The sequence below is a fragment of the Muscardinus avellanarius genome (genome assembly GCF_963383645.1).
Source record: "Muscardinus avellanarius genome assembly, chromosome: 21".
Classification (NCBI taxonomy): Eukaryota; Metazoa; Chordata; class Mammalia; order Rodentia; family Gliridae; genus Muscardinus; species Muscardinus avellanarius.
Window position 1 is genome coordinate 9008106 of NC_137807.1, and position 13066 is coordinate 9021171.

Consider the following 13066-nt stretch of genomic DNA (forward strand, 5'->3'; position numbering starts at 1 on the left):
GACGGCCCTGGGTTCAATGCCGAGCACCCCCAAAGCCTGAGCAAATACATCATAAATCAGATACTTCACAGATCGCATGTCCCTGTGTGACAACCGGGCCTCAATAGAGCTGTGAACAGAGAGGGATGGCCAGCTCCCCCAGAGCCACCCGCCCCAAGTCAGAACTCCTGACATTGTAACACAAACCTAGAAATGTTGCGCAAGTCCCATGTGTGTGTGTGTGTGTGTGTGTGTGTGTGTGTTGTAACAGGAATTAAACCCAGGGGTGTTCTATCTCTGAGTTATACCCCTATCCCATCCCTATTTATTTTTTTATTTTTTATTTATTTTTATTTTTATTTATTTATTTATTTATTTATTTATTTATTTTTGCCGGTCTGGGGGTGGAACCCAGGAGCATTCGACCTCTGAACTACACCCCCAGCCCTATTTTTTATTTTTTATTTTGAAATGGGGTCTCTCTGAGCTGCGGAGGGCCTCACTAATAAGTAGCCGAGGCTGTCCGCGAACCGCAATCTTCCTGTCTCAGCCTCCTGAATGCTGGGATGACGAGCGTGCGCCACCACGCCCGGCTTGTTTTTTTATTCTGAAACCGGGTCTCACTGAGTTGCAGAGGGCCTCGCTAAGTAGCTGAGGCTGTCCTCGAACCTGCGATCCTCCTGTCTCAGCCCCCAGTACTGGGATTACAGGTGTGCACCACCACGCCCAGCTAGGGCTTTCGACTTCGCCGTTTTACTCTTGCTGGCTCACTGGCTCAGCAAGCACGAGGGGGGGGGGGGTCAGAGAAAGCTTTCTTCTCCCTCCAAAGCCCTGGGTTTCAGAGGGAAGGCGGCTCTCCGGCCATCTGAAAGGACCATCCATCACAGTGCGGCCAGGTCACTGACAACCCACATTTGGTGAGTGAGACAGACCCGCACAGGAATGACCGCCGCGGAGCTCCTGGGGTTTGGGGAGTGCTCGACCCACCTCTGAGCCTCCCCTGGCCTCTCTGAGTGGCTGGTGGGGACAGCAGCTAGGGGAGGGGGAGGGCCGCGCCATCCCCACGTCCATGTAGGTAATCGTCCTCACGGGTCCTACAGGGACCCCCAACACCCACCTTTACCATCCTCCTTCACCAACTGCCCATGCTCTTTTTTTTGGGGGGGGGGTGTACTGGGGTTCCTAGGAACCCTTCTACCTCCGGGCTACACTCCCAGACCTATTTTTTATATTTTTATTTGGAAACAGGGTCTCCTAAGCCAGTGCGGCTGGCTTCGAACCTGCGCGATCCTCCTGTCTCCGCCTCCCAAGCGCGGGGATTACAAGCGTGCGCCACCGCGCCCGGCCGCCCATGCTCATTTTAATGCAAGCCAGGCATGGTGGCGCACACAGGCCTGTAGTCCCAGTACTTGGGAGACTGAAACAAGAGGACCCCAGATTCCAGGCCAGCCTCGGCAACTTAGTGAGACCTTCAGCCACTTGATAAGATGCTATTTCAAAGTAAAAAGTAATTTGAAGCCGGGCGCGGTGGCGCACGCTTGTAATCCCCGCGCTTGGGAGGCGGAGACAGGAGGATGGCGCAGGTTCGAAGCCAGCCATGCTGGCTTAGGAGACCCTGTTTCCAAATAAAAATATAAAATAGGTCTGGGAGTGTAGCCCAGAGGTAGAAGGGTTTCCAGGAACCCCAGTACCAACAAAAATAAATAAATAAAAATAAAATAAATTAAAATAAATAAAATAAATAGTAATTTGAAAAAGCCGGGCGTGGTGGCACACGCTTGTAATCCCAGGACTTGGGAGCCTGAGATAGGAGGATCGCAGGTTTGTGGCCAGCCTCAGCTACTCAGTGAGGCCCTCCGCAACTTAGCAAGACTTTGTTTCAAAATAAAACATAAGGACTGGGCGTGGTGGCGCACACTTGTAATCCCAGTACTTGTACTTGGGAGGCTGAGACAGGAGTATGGCATGGGTTCCAAGCCAGCCTCAGCTACTTAGTGAGGCTCTCAGCAACTTAGTGAGACCTTGTTTCCAAATAAGATATATTTAAAAAAAAAAAAAAAAAAAAAAAGGTCTGGGAGTGAAATCCTGAGATAGGCAGCCCCTGGGTTCCATCCCCAGAACCGCAAAATAATTAAATAAATAAATAATAAACAAATAAATAAGTAAAAACTTTTTTAAAAAAGCCCCAAGAGTGTAACCCCAAAGGTAGAATACCCCTGAATTCAATCCCCAGTACTGCAAAAAAAATTTTTTTTTAAGTAATAAAAAGGGCTGGGGGTATAGTTTAGAGATAGAATGGCCCCTGAGTTCAATTCTAAATATCCCAACATAAAATAAAGAAGGCCACTGACCCCAAAGGAAAAGATCACCCCAGGAAAGGGGTGGCAGCCACTCATCCCATCAAAAGGCCTTACAGGCCGGCCGTGGTGGCGCAAGCTTGCAATCCCAGCATTCAAGACGCAGAGACCAGAGGATGGAGGACCGCGGTTCGCGGACAGCCTCAGCTACTTAGCGAGGCCCTTCGCAACTCAGTGAGACCCTAATTTAAAAAAATAAATAAAAAAAAAAGGCTTTCCTCTCTGCCAGGAATTTCATGAGTCAGCCGGATGCTTTCTGGGGGCACTCGGGTGCAGGGCCATCTTTGGGTAGGGGTGAACTTGTTTCTAACGGGCGCGCACACACCAGCATGCCTGTGAACCGCAACCCTCGGGCTGCAGAAGCGGGTCTAGGGTACCGAGAAAGGATAGCGCCCTGAAAGCAGCAAAGGACCGGCGCGGTGGCCGCAGGGCCTTGGGCTCACCTTGTGGTTCTGGTAGGACGTCACCGCGATAAACGCCGTCTCTGGAAAGACGTGGGTGCAGAAGGCCGTATTTTTGGAACCAAATCCGTTATTTTCGTCCGCTTTCACGATGTGTAATCTGGGCTGGTATTTGTGCATGGAATTGAGAATTATCTAGAAATAATAAAGAAAATGAGATTGTAAGAAAACCCAAACATAAATCCCTACTCCACCCAACACACACACACACACACACACACACACACACACACACAGCAATTAATCTGGTCATAGGCTCTCTTGGAAAAAGAAAAAAAAAATAGACATTTTTTTGGCCTCTTGTTTTGAAAAGGAGCCAGTAATTTCATTAAAAAGAAACATTTCAAAAACGGCAATTTCCAACCCCCAAAAAACTAAGGTAATATTCCAGGAATCTACCCAAGGCACACGCCGCAGTAAATCAGGATTCTTAATAAAGTTTGCTTAATAAATTAGCTCTGCATAGGGCACTTTCCACCTCCAATGGGAGCCCGAGGGTGCAGGAGGAGCTAGCCTCGGCTGGGGCAGGCTGGGCAGGGGTTTTGAAACAAGAGAGGCGAAGAAAGAAAACATACATGTATATATACAAATTCCACCCCCCCCCCAGCCCCCAAAATAAAAACCTCTAAGATACGCAAAAGATGAGACTCAGCACTTGCGAAACTAGAATAAAAAGCATTGCCGGGTAGACCTTTTCTGGGACTTGGAGGGTAGACACCCTAAAGCTTGACCCTTTGTTAAGACACATTGCTGGGTGTGGTGGCATATAACTGGTAACCTCAGTACGTGGGAGGCTGAGACAGGAGGACCACAGGTTCAAGGCCAGCCTCGGCTATTTAGTGAGGCTCTGTTTCCAAGTAAAACAACATAAAAAAGGGGTTGTGGGGTATAGCTCAGAGGTAAAATGCCCCTGGGTTCAATCTCCAGTACCCCAAAACAATTTATTTGAAGAAGAAGATATTGGGGGTGGGGAGTGAGGTACTGGGAGCCCAGCCTGAGATGGTGGGTTGTAAGGAAGTACCCCACAGCCGCACCCCATCAAGGCAGGGGCTGGTTGCCCTGGAGATCCCCTTTCTCCAACATTTACCAACATTGTAGGTCCCCAAACCAGAATCGTGTCCAGGCTTGGCATGGCCGCGTCTGCTCTGGGGGGAGAATTCTTGTTCTCCTTTCTGTCTTCCCCATGAGAGCGATGCTCCCAGGACCAGCAAGAGGTCTTGCGGCCCCTCTCTAATGATGGCTATTACAGCGGCTGTTAGCATTGTTAGACGGGGCCCTCCCAGCTGCGGACTCTTGCCGGAGCCCGGGCTGGGTACTCCAAACGAACATGGCTTCTAATAAAACCCAGTTTGTTATCCTGATGACGCCTGGATTGGGATACTCCCGGGAGACCCTTAACGCTCATGTTTACCAAAACTGTTCTAATACGAACCCACCGAATACACAAAATGCTGCGTTCAACTGTCCCCAAATACCGCTTGCGTTTTCTCCGGGATGGGGGCGGGGGGGGGTGGACGGCAAACTAGAGCCGGTGGGGGTTGTCTTTGATTATCTGTGTCTTTGATTATTTTGTGGGGCACGCTTTTTGGACAAACTTGGCAGCAGCCTGAGCCCGGGAGGGGGATGGGGCGGCCAGCTCCCATCCCCGTAGCTCCTGACCCGACCCCGGGGCCGGCCCCCAGGACTCTAATCTCCAGCCACCGGGTCCGGTCACTTCCCTGGCCGATAGCACTGCAGCCGGCCGGGACTGCGTGGCGACAGGGAGACTCAGAAAGGCCCCTGCCGGCCGCCACAACCCTCAGCCCGCAAAGCCATCGACCCGGCTTAGCCAAATTACTTTGACGGCTGGGGACGGCGTGGAGACATCAGCTAGAGGGGGATCTAATGGGTCCTAATTTCATTAGGGTGACTCTGGATGGAAAGTTCAGAGTTAGGACTAGGGCACCTCTCTCCCTTCCCCTGGACTGCCCTCAAGAACCTGAAATTCTAGAGGTGACCCCCAAACTTGGTGGCAGATCTGTGGTCCTTCCCCAAGTGTCCACCCCAGAGGAACCCCAAAAGCACAGCCGTGGGAAGACTAGAAGATAAAAACGGGGCTGGGGATCCTCCCAACTTCTAGCACAAGGCTCCACGGGGTCCCCATTCAAGGGTCGCAGAGGGACAGCTACCATCTGGGAGGTGCATGTGGGACCTTTCCAAAATTAACCTAAAGTATCTGTTTGGTACCCGCAGATATCCTCAACAGTGGCCAAACCTTGAGGTCACTTCGGAGCTGGAAACACCAGCCGGGAGGACCCTGTGTAGTTAACACTGGGACTTATTTATTTTGCAGTACTAGGGATTGACTACTTCTGAGCTGCACTCCCAGCCCTGTTTTTTATTCTTTATTTTAAAACAGGGTCTCACTGAGTTGCAGAGGGCCTCACTGAGTAGCTGAGGCTGGCCGCGAACCGCGATCCTCCTGTCTCAGCCTCCCAAGCACTGGAATTATGAGTGTGCGCCACCGTGCCTGGCTAACATCGGGGTTTAAAAAGAAAGAAGGCTCACAAGAAGTCTTCTGAGGCTTTGGGAGGCCTCCGCATAGCGCAAAAGGAAATGGACTTTGTCCTCTCTGACCAGCAGTGTCCCTTTCTCTCCGGCACCAAGCCATCAGTCAGAGGATCCAGCCATCCTCTCCCCACCCCAGAGTCCAGAGGGTGCATGATTCAGTCCTAAAACCCAGCAGGACGAGATCTCTCCTTCAAACCTTCACAACTGCCCTCCCTCAGGGCCAAATTCTTCCCTGCCCAGCCTCCTCCAGTCCTTAAATCGGAGACCGTGCGTCTGTCTCTCCCTTGCCTCCAAAGAGACAACCTGGTGCGGCAGGGTCACTTTGGAATTAGAAGAAAGACCTGGCTGTCATGTCGTCCCAGCATTCGGGAGGCTGAGACAGGAAGACCCCGGTTCACAGACAGCCTCGGCTACTTAGCGAGGCGCTTGGCAACTCGGTGAGACGCTGTTTCAAAATAAAGAATGAAAAATAGGGCTGGGGGTGTTGCTTGGAGGTAGAATGCACCCGGGTTCCATCCCCAGTACTGCAAAAAATAAAAATTAAAAAAAATAGAAGAGAGACCTCCAAAGACTGGCTTCAAAACCTTGTTCCCAAAAACAAGCTGGAGGGCTGCGGGCCGGGTCCATTCCCCTCCCCTGGACTTTGTTTAGCAAAGGCCAAGCATTTCCCGCTTCCCTTCCAGGCTGTCCTCAGGGTCAAAGACGCAAAAATTGCGGGGGTGGGGGGGTGGCACCTCACCCAGCGCTTTGGACACGGATGTCCCTAACACGCTGAACGTAATTATGGTGTGAGATTACAATACACCAATAAAAGTGCATTAAAAAAAAAAAGACCCAAAGGAGAATGAGCCCACTTGGAAGTTGGAAACAGCAGGCAAAGGGTTTTATTTTATTTTTTATATTTTGGTACTCGGGATGGACCCCAGGGGCATTCTAAACTCTGAGCTATACCCCTAACCCTATTTTTTATTCTTTATTTTGAAACAGGGTCTCACTGACTTGCAGAGGGCCTCACTAAGTAGCTGAGGCTGTCCTGGAACCCGTGATCCTCCTGTCTCAGCCTCCCCAATGCTGGGATTACAAGAGTGCGCCACTACGCCTGGCTGGCGAAAGATTTTAAACATTGAATTCAGAAGATAGCGGTTCTGTCTAGGGATTATTTCCAAAGGAGAGATTTCGGGGCTTTCTTTCTGAAAGTTGCCATATTTTTATTCTTTGTTTTCCTTTGGGGGAGAGGAGGGGCACCCTACTGAGACTCCCTGAAAGCTGCCCATTGTCTCTGAGTGGTGGGGGGTGACGCAGGCCAAATCCTGCAGGTAGTTTCCTGGAATTCACCAGGCCCCCCTTGGGGGGTCGATCTAAATTCCTGATTAGGACTCCTCTGGGCCTGGTGGGGAGGGAGGCAACCGGACATTAGAGGGGGGAAAAACTGATCTTTTTATAAGAATACCACAGGTGCCGGGGTTCACCAGCCATGGGTTTGTTTGCCACCTATAAAAGAAAGCGCAGGTGATCTTGGACCTTGCCCTCACCTGGGACATCCTAATAATAAGGGTAAAGTCAGGGCTCCCCGGTGTGGTCCTCCTGGCCTGCCCCCACCCCGTTGAGCCCCAGGCCCCCTGTTTTCTGCAAAACCGTAGCTCAGCCCCACCGCTCACTACGCAGAGGACCGAGGCACAGACTGGCCTCAGGATGCCAGTGCCCCAGCCTGGAAGAGCAGGCAGCTTGATCGCTGAGTCTCCTGAGGCCAGAGGCTGGGTGTTGGCGGCCCCAGGCCTGGAGGACCCCGGCCCTGGCTCAGACACCCCCAGATCACGGGAGGAAGGCAGGGGACGCCCCTCCCCCAGCAGGAGGGCTGCAGAGATGGAGGAAAAAGCGAGCAAAGGCAATGAGGAGTTGAGGGGGAAGAGATTCGTCAAGAGAGAGGAGACAGGGAGGAAAGGACTGGGAAGGAAAGACACCCAGATCAGAGGATGCGCAGACGGCAAAAGCCGGGAACCACGCTTGGGGTGAGAAGGGGCAGGGGGCGTGAGACCGGGATGCATGCGCGGCACCTACATGCCCAAACGGGTCCAGGTGGTTGTTGGTCAGCTTCAGCTTCTGGAAGGAGACCAGCTGCCGCATCCAGTGCGCTCCGGTGGCGGGGGAGTCCGGGTGCACGTAGAGACGTCCCGGCATGGCCGGCTCGGCTTTGCCAGTCACCGACCTGGAGCAGGGAGAGGCGATCTGAGACCCGGCGGTCCGGAGGCGGCGCCCAGGCTGGGGCTGCCGAGCGCGGCAGCTGGGGATGGTCTGGGGACCGCCCGGCCTTCTGGCCATCTTCTTTAGGCATGCACGCGCTTTCCCACTGGTGTCCAGGCAGGGCCCCTGGCCAGCCAGGGCATTCTTCTTGTACTTTTTCTCTAGTCCCTGGGCCGTCTGGAGCCCTCACTGCCCCGCAAACCAATAGGCGGGTCCTGGGAGTCTGCACCGTGCAAAGAAATCCTCAAAAGTCCTTGCTGTGCTTTCCAACCGGCTCCTTCTGGGAGCTTCTGCACCGTGCGCACACGGGCAGCCTGCGGAGCTGCGGACCCAAGCCATGGGCCTTTCCTTCCTTGCTTTTGTAAAGCAAATGCCAAAGGCCAGGTTTGCAATTTCATTAAAAAGGGCACTTTCAAAGCAGGTAACTCATAAAAAGTAACCGTAAATGGTTTTATGCTCCCCAGAAATACATCCAGCATTTGATTAACAATACTCTTTTTTAAAAAAAAAAAAAATCTAAAACCCAAGCGGGCCGCAGTGGAGGCTCCTCCTTTCCTCTCAGCCTCAGTTTTCTGATGCATAAAATAGGACTGTTACCGGGCCTGGTGGCGCACACTTGTAATCCCAGCACTCGGGAGGCTGAGACTGGAGGATCTGAGACCAGAGGATGGCAGGTTCTCGGCCAGCCTCAGCTAGTTAGCGAGGCCCTCCGCAACTCAGTGAGACCCTGTTTCAAAAATAAAGAAAAAATAGGGCTGGAGCTACAGTTTGGAGGTAGAATGCCCCTGGGTTCCATCCCCCAGCACCGCAAAATAAATAAATAAATAAAATGGGAACTAAACCAGGCATGGTAACCATGCACACCTGTAACCCCAGTCCTTGGGAGACTGAGACAGGAGAATTGCAGGTTCCAGGGCAGCCTCAGTAACATAGTGAGGCTCTCAGCAACCTAGTGAGACCCTGTTTCAAAATAAAAATAAAATAAGGCCCGGGGGGGGGGTGTAGCTCCTGGGTTCAATCCCCAGTATACCGCAATAATTAATAATAATAATAATGGAATTAACAGCTACTACGGTTATTATTTCTTGGGTCAGCAGAAGGCAATGGAATAGGTGTGCAAAAGTTCCCAGCACATAGCTGGATCTCAGAAAATGTTTATCTGTTCCATTTTGGGGGTGGCACTTTCCCTCCCTACCGACCCGCCGCGGTGCCTACCATTTATTATCCGCGAACTTGTATCTGTGGTCGTCGGCGGGAACAATGTCCATGAGAAGGATGTACTTGGTTTTGGGGTTGAGGCCGGTCACCTTCACTTTGTAACTGGGAAACATCCGCCTAGGAGAAACCCGGGGAAGGGAGGATTAGTGCCAAAACTCCGGAGCACGTGCTCATGGATTTTAATGGAAAAAGCCGGTCCTGGAGAAGAGTAGAATACAGAAACCCAGCGTGGGTCGGGATGGAAAAGTCTAAGCACCTGGAGGTATCTAGGCAGAAATCAGAAGCCGGGAGCCGGAGACACCCCCTCTCAAATTCTCCTAAATGCTCTTTTTAGAGTCAGTCGCCTTCTATTGGGGTGGGAGGGGACAGGCTTAATGGACACAAAGCCACCTTCTCAGATCTGACGCCTGGCGCTGGCCCACTCTTGCGCTGACAGTGAACACCAAGCTAGGATGTCCCGGGGACCCGCGGGGGTGCACCTCTGCTTCCAGAGGGTGGGATTGCCAGCAGTTTTGCACTTTGGTGACCTCACCCTGATTGGGGTCTCTAGCAGGAGTTTCCTAAATGTCCCACAATCTCTCCCAGGCTGTCATTTTTGGACAGCCTAAACTCCTTGGCCCTCAGCAAAGAAATTCCAAATCGATCTCGATTTCGTCTCCGCAAGAGGCAAGAGCAGAGTCCGGGCTGCAGAGGTGGATAGAAGCCTGGACACCTAAGGGGCTTGGCCTCCCACTACTTCTCCAAGTGCCAGCCCAGGGATGCCCAAGGCTGACCCGGAGAAAAAAGACAAGCTGCTGGGCCCAGGGCCGGCGGTGGCTGGAGGGAGACACAGAGGCCTCTCCCCAGGCCTCACCGTGTTTATCTGCTGGAGTCGGCGCTGGGAAGCTGCACAAGCCTTTTATAGTCACATCCTTGTGGCTCAGGAGAGGAGAAAAAAAGGAGGCCAGCCCCCGGCTCGCCTTCCAGGGCGGAATGGGAAGAAGACCTCAGTTCTCAGTTCACTGGTATAAACAGAACGCGCGCGGGCCTCCCGGATCACTCAGACCTCGGGCGGAGCGGGGGAGCCGACATTGTTTAATTTCAGATAATAATAAATGTCACCATTGTCGGTTTATGGTGGGAGGCTTGGGCTAGAGAACCGGCACGCGGCGGCGGCGTCTGCAAAGCGGCTCCACCCGGGGCCTTCTTCACACCCTCCACCTCGCAGCGTGGCCCGCGGCCTCCGTGACTGCTCAAAAAGGTCCTGGGGGCGACTCGGGAGGCCAAGGACCGGCCTGGTTTAAGCGGGGACGTGGTCAGGTCGTCCCCAGGTCTCCGCACAGCTCGGCCCGCGCAGGCACCGAGACCTGGGGCTGCCGCTCCTCCCCCATAAGTCTGGCATTTCTGGCTACAACTGGAAAGCTCAGAAGAGGAACTCTGGGCCAAGCCGCGGTGTGTTTATCGGGTGTCGGTGTAGAGAGCTCCGCCGAGCCCCGGTTCAGTTTCAAAGGCTTCTCCTGCTTTCTATAAACAATGCAAGAAGTAGCCAATATATTCAACAATTCAGAGTTTGGCAATCAGGTGGGGCCCTGGAACCACTCCAAGGTCGGGGGCGGGGATGGGGATGAAGTCCGAGAAACCTTCTCCCCCTTTCTCTGCTTGGCCTTCTCTGTTTCTCTCTCTCTCTCTCTCTCTCTCTCTCTCTCTCTCTCTCTCTCTCTCTCTCTCTCTCTCTCTCTCTCTCTCTCTCTGTTTTTTCTTTCTCTAACTTTTTACTAACCCGTCCAGATAGCAGGGCCTCCGCCACCCCCCCTTTTTTTTTTTTTGGACAGAAGACTCGCTTTAGGAGCTCAAAGTTTTGGGTATTTCCTCCTCCTGCAGACCAGAGGAGAATTCTTCCAATGCTCCTTAAACAGAATCAAGGAAAACTATCCTGACTGCCTCTCCTCTCCTCTCTCCCTCCGCTGCCGGCCGCCCCCACAAACCGACTCACCGTCCAGCCTTCGTTATGATCATTTCGGTGCCCACCTCGTGGAATTTCAGCCACAGTTCTCTTTCGTGGAGAAACACCTTGATCCCTTCCATACCCTGCAAACAAGAGAAATATCGCACCGACGGTCCTCCCCGGCATTGGCCAATTCTGTCCCCAGAGTCCCAGGACCGGGAGATTGTTTCTCCTGTGGGCTCAAAGGGTGAGTGTCTCCCCAGGCCGGCTGCAGAGTTATCTGGGCGGCACTGGGGGCTCGGCTAGGGCACCCCTGCCGGCGTTCCCTCAGTAGAAAGAGGGCTCCCAAGACCTGGTGGATGTCCACAGCGCCCTAATGCCATCCACACAAAGCCTCAGAGTCATCACCAGTGATGGGGTGCTTCAGAACTGCGGAAAGGACCCGCTGGTCAATTCCGATGCACTTAAGATACAGTTGGAAATTAATAATAACAATAATAATAATAATAATAATAATAATAAAGCCGCATTCTAGAAAAACCAGCTAAGCTCTAGGCATTCTTGTATAGATGCCCAGGTGTCTTCTCACAAAACACATGGGTGGGGGCAGGAGCATCTCAGCCAAATGGATGCAGATATCAGGCATAAAATTCTAAATCTAAAAGTGTTGATCTTATGATATGCCGCCACAGTCCAAAATAAAAATTAATTTCCAATGTCTATGTTCATAAGCCTCCGAGGCCCCCTCCCCACATCTCACCCGGTTCACTCCCGACAGTTTTGCATATGGGTCACTACTGAAAACACATCAAGTCTTCTTCGCTTTCAATTAAAAGTTATTTTTGCAAAGCCTATGCAAAAAAAAACCCACAAAGATATACGGTCTTTGTTTTGAAATGATTAGTAATTGTTTACAAGGTGGATTTGCTTTTTTCAGAAAAGAAAAAAAAATTCTGAGCCAGCCGGACAAGGTGGCCTATACCCTGAGTGCCAGCTCCCTGAAGCAGAAGGATGGCCATTTGGGGGCCAGTCTGGGCAACTTATCTAGACCCTGTCTTCAAAATGAAAGAATAAAAATGGGCTGAGGGATGAGCTCAGTGGTAGAGTGCCCCTGGGCTCAATCCCCAACACCAAAAGAAAAAAAAATCAGTTTTCTTTCCCAAATGTGCTCCCAACAGGCTACTTCTATTTAAAAAAAAAAAAAAAAAAGTCTACTAACAAAGCCTGCAAAGACATGCAAACCCCAAAGGCGGCTTATAGCTGTGCGCATTCGTGTCTAGTCCAGCCTCGCCCGCCGCTTGGTGCCCAACTTAGAATGCTACTTAATACTCTACCCTGGGTCTGCGAGGGCTCCCCTGAGCGCTGGCTTTGGGCTCCAGGCGCCAGGCAAGGCTCCTCCCTCGGCTGGGGCCCAGTCTAGCCCCAGGAACCGCTTCCCCGGTGCCCTCTCCGGCCGGCCCGGTGCGTGCCAGCCCCCTAGCTGCAGAACCTTGGGTGCGGCGCGCCGCGCACCGGCGGCAGGCGGAGGCGAAGGCTACGGAGATCTAAAGAGGGGTCAAGCCATCGCTCACCGGCCGCAGCAGCCGCTGACCCGGCCCTTAATAAGGCGCTCAGGGCCAATTCTACAGCTAAGCGGAATGGGAAAGGAATTCTCCGGGCCATTGTTCCCTGACCCCAAATAGCGAGATAATTGAGATTTCTCCAACAATTTAACTAGCTCCCCCCCCCAAAAAAAATTCTCAGGCCATAAAGAAAATGCTTACATTAAAGTGAGACTGGGATATACTGGTATTGGGGAGACAGGGTAGAGAAGGGGGCAGCAGGAGTCAGTAATGGGCTGTGGGTATTTTTCCTCTTCTGCCTGTGTCCCCAGGAGGGGCTGAGCGGAGAAGCCGGCTCCATTCTGGCTTCTCTGTCCACAAAGGGCGGCCCGGGGAGTCTGCGTACCTGCTGGGTGTAGGCAGCCTGCGGAGAGGACGGGGACTTGCTGGGGGCCCCGAGCGCGCTCTCCGCTTTGGTATCGCAGGACAGATCTTTGGAGTCGGGTTCCAGAGGTGTGTGCGCCAGGCCAAAGCCTTCATCTGCGTCGGCCATGGTGCGCTGGGGGCCCTGTGCCGGCGCGGGGTTCTGCTCTGAGGAAGAGAAAGGGAGAGAGAGTTGGAGATCAGGGCCCCAGAAAGAGAAGGGGGCAACTTGGCTCCGAGTTTCCAGCTCCCAGCGCCTCCGCTCCCAGCTGAAGGAGACTGCAGAGAGTCCTAGGATTATTATCATCATCGTTACCATTACTTTCTGGGCACGCACAACCTCTTGCGAAAGACCCCGCGACAGCCCGGGAG

At 52.7% G+C, this 13066-nt stretch overlaps 1 protein-coding gene across 1 annotated transcript in view; it reads right to left on the reverse strand.

Moving 5' to 3' along the window:
• Nucleotides 1-12839, reverse strand: part of TBX5 (T-box transcription factor 5) — a gene marked incomplete at its 3' end in the record, with an annotated part of 46511 nt that extends 33672 nt beyond the window's left edge. The window contains exons 1-5 of the mRNA XM_080717992.1: nt 12678-12839; nt 10779-10873; nt 8804-8923; nt 7406-7553; nt 2780-2932 (exon numbers count right to left, since the gene is read on the reverse strand). Coding sequence (XP_080574118.1) covers nt 2780-2932; nt 7406-7553; nt 8804-8923; nt 10779-10873; nt 12678-12824 — 663 coding nt within the window. The 5' untranslated portion in view covers nt 12825-12839. The remainder of the gene's footprint in view (nt 1-2779; nt 2933-7405; nt 7554-8803; nt 8924-10778; nt 10874-12677) is intronic.
• Nucleotides 12840-13066: the final 227 nt, after the last annotated feature.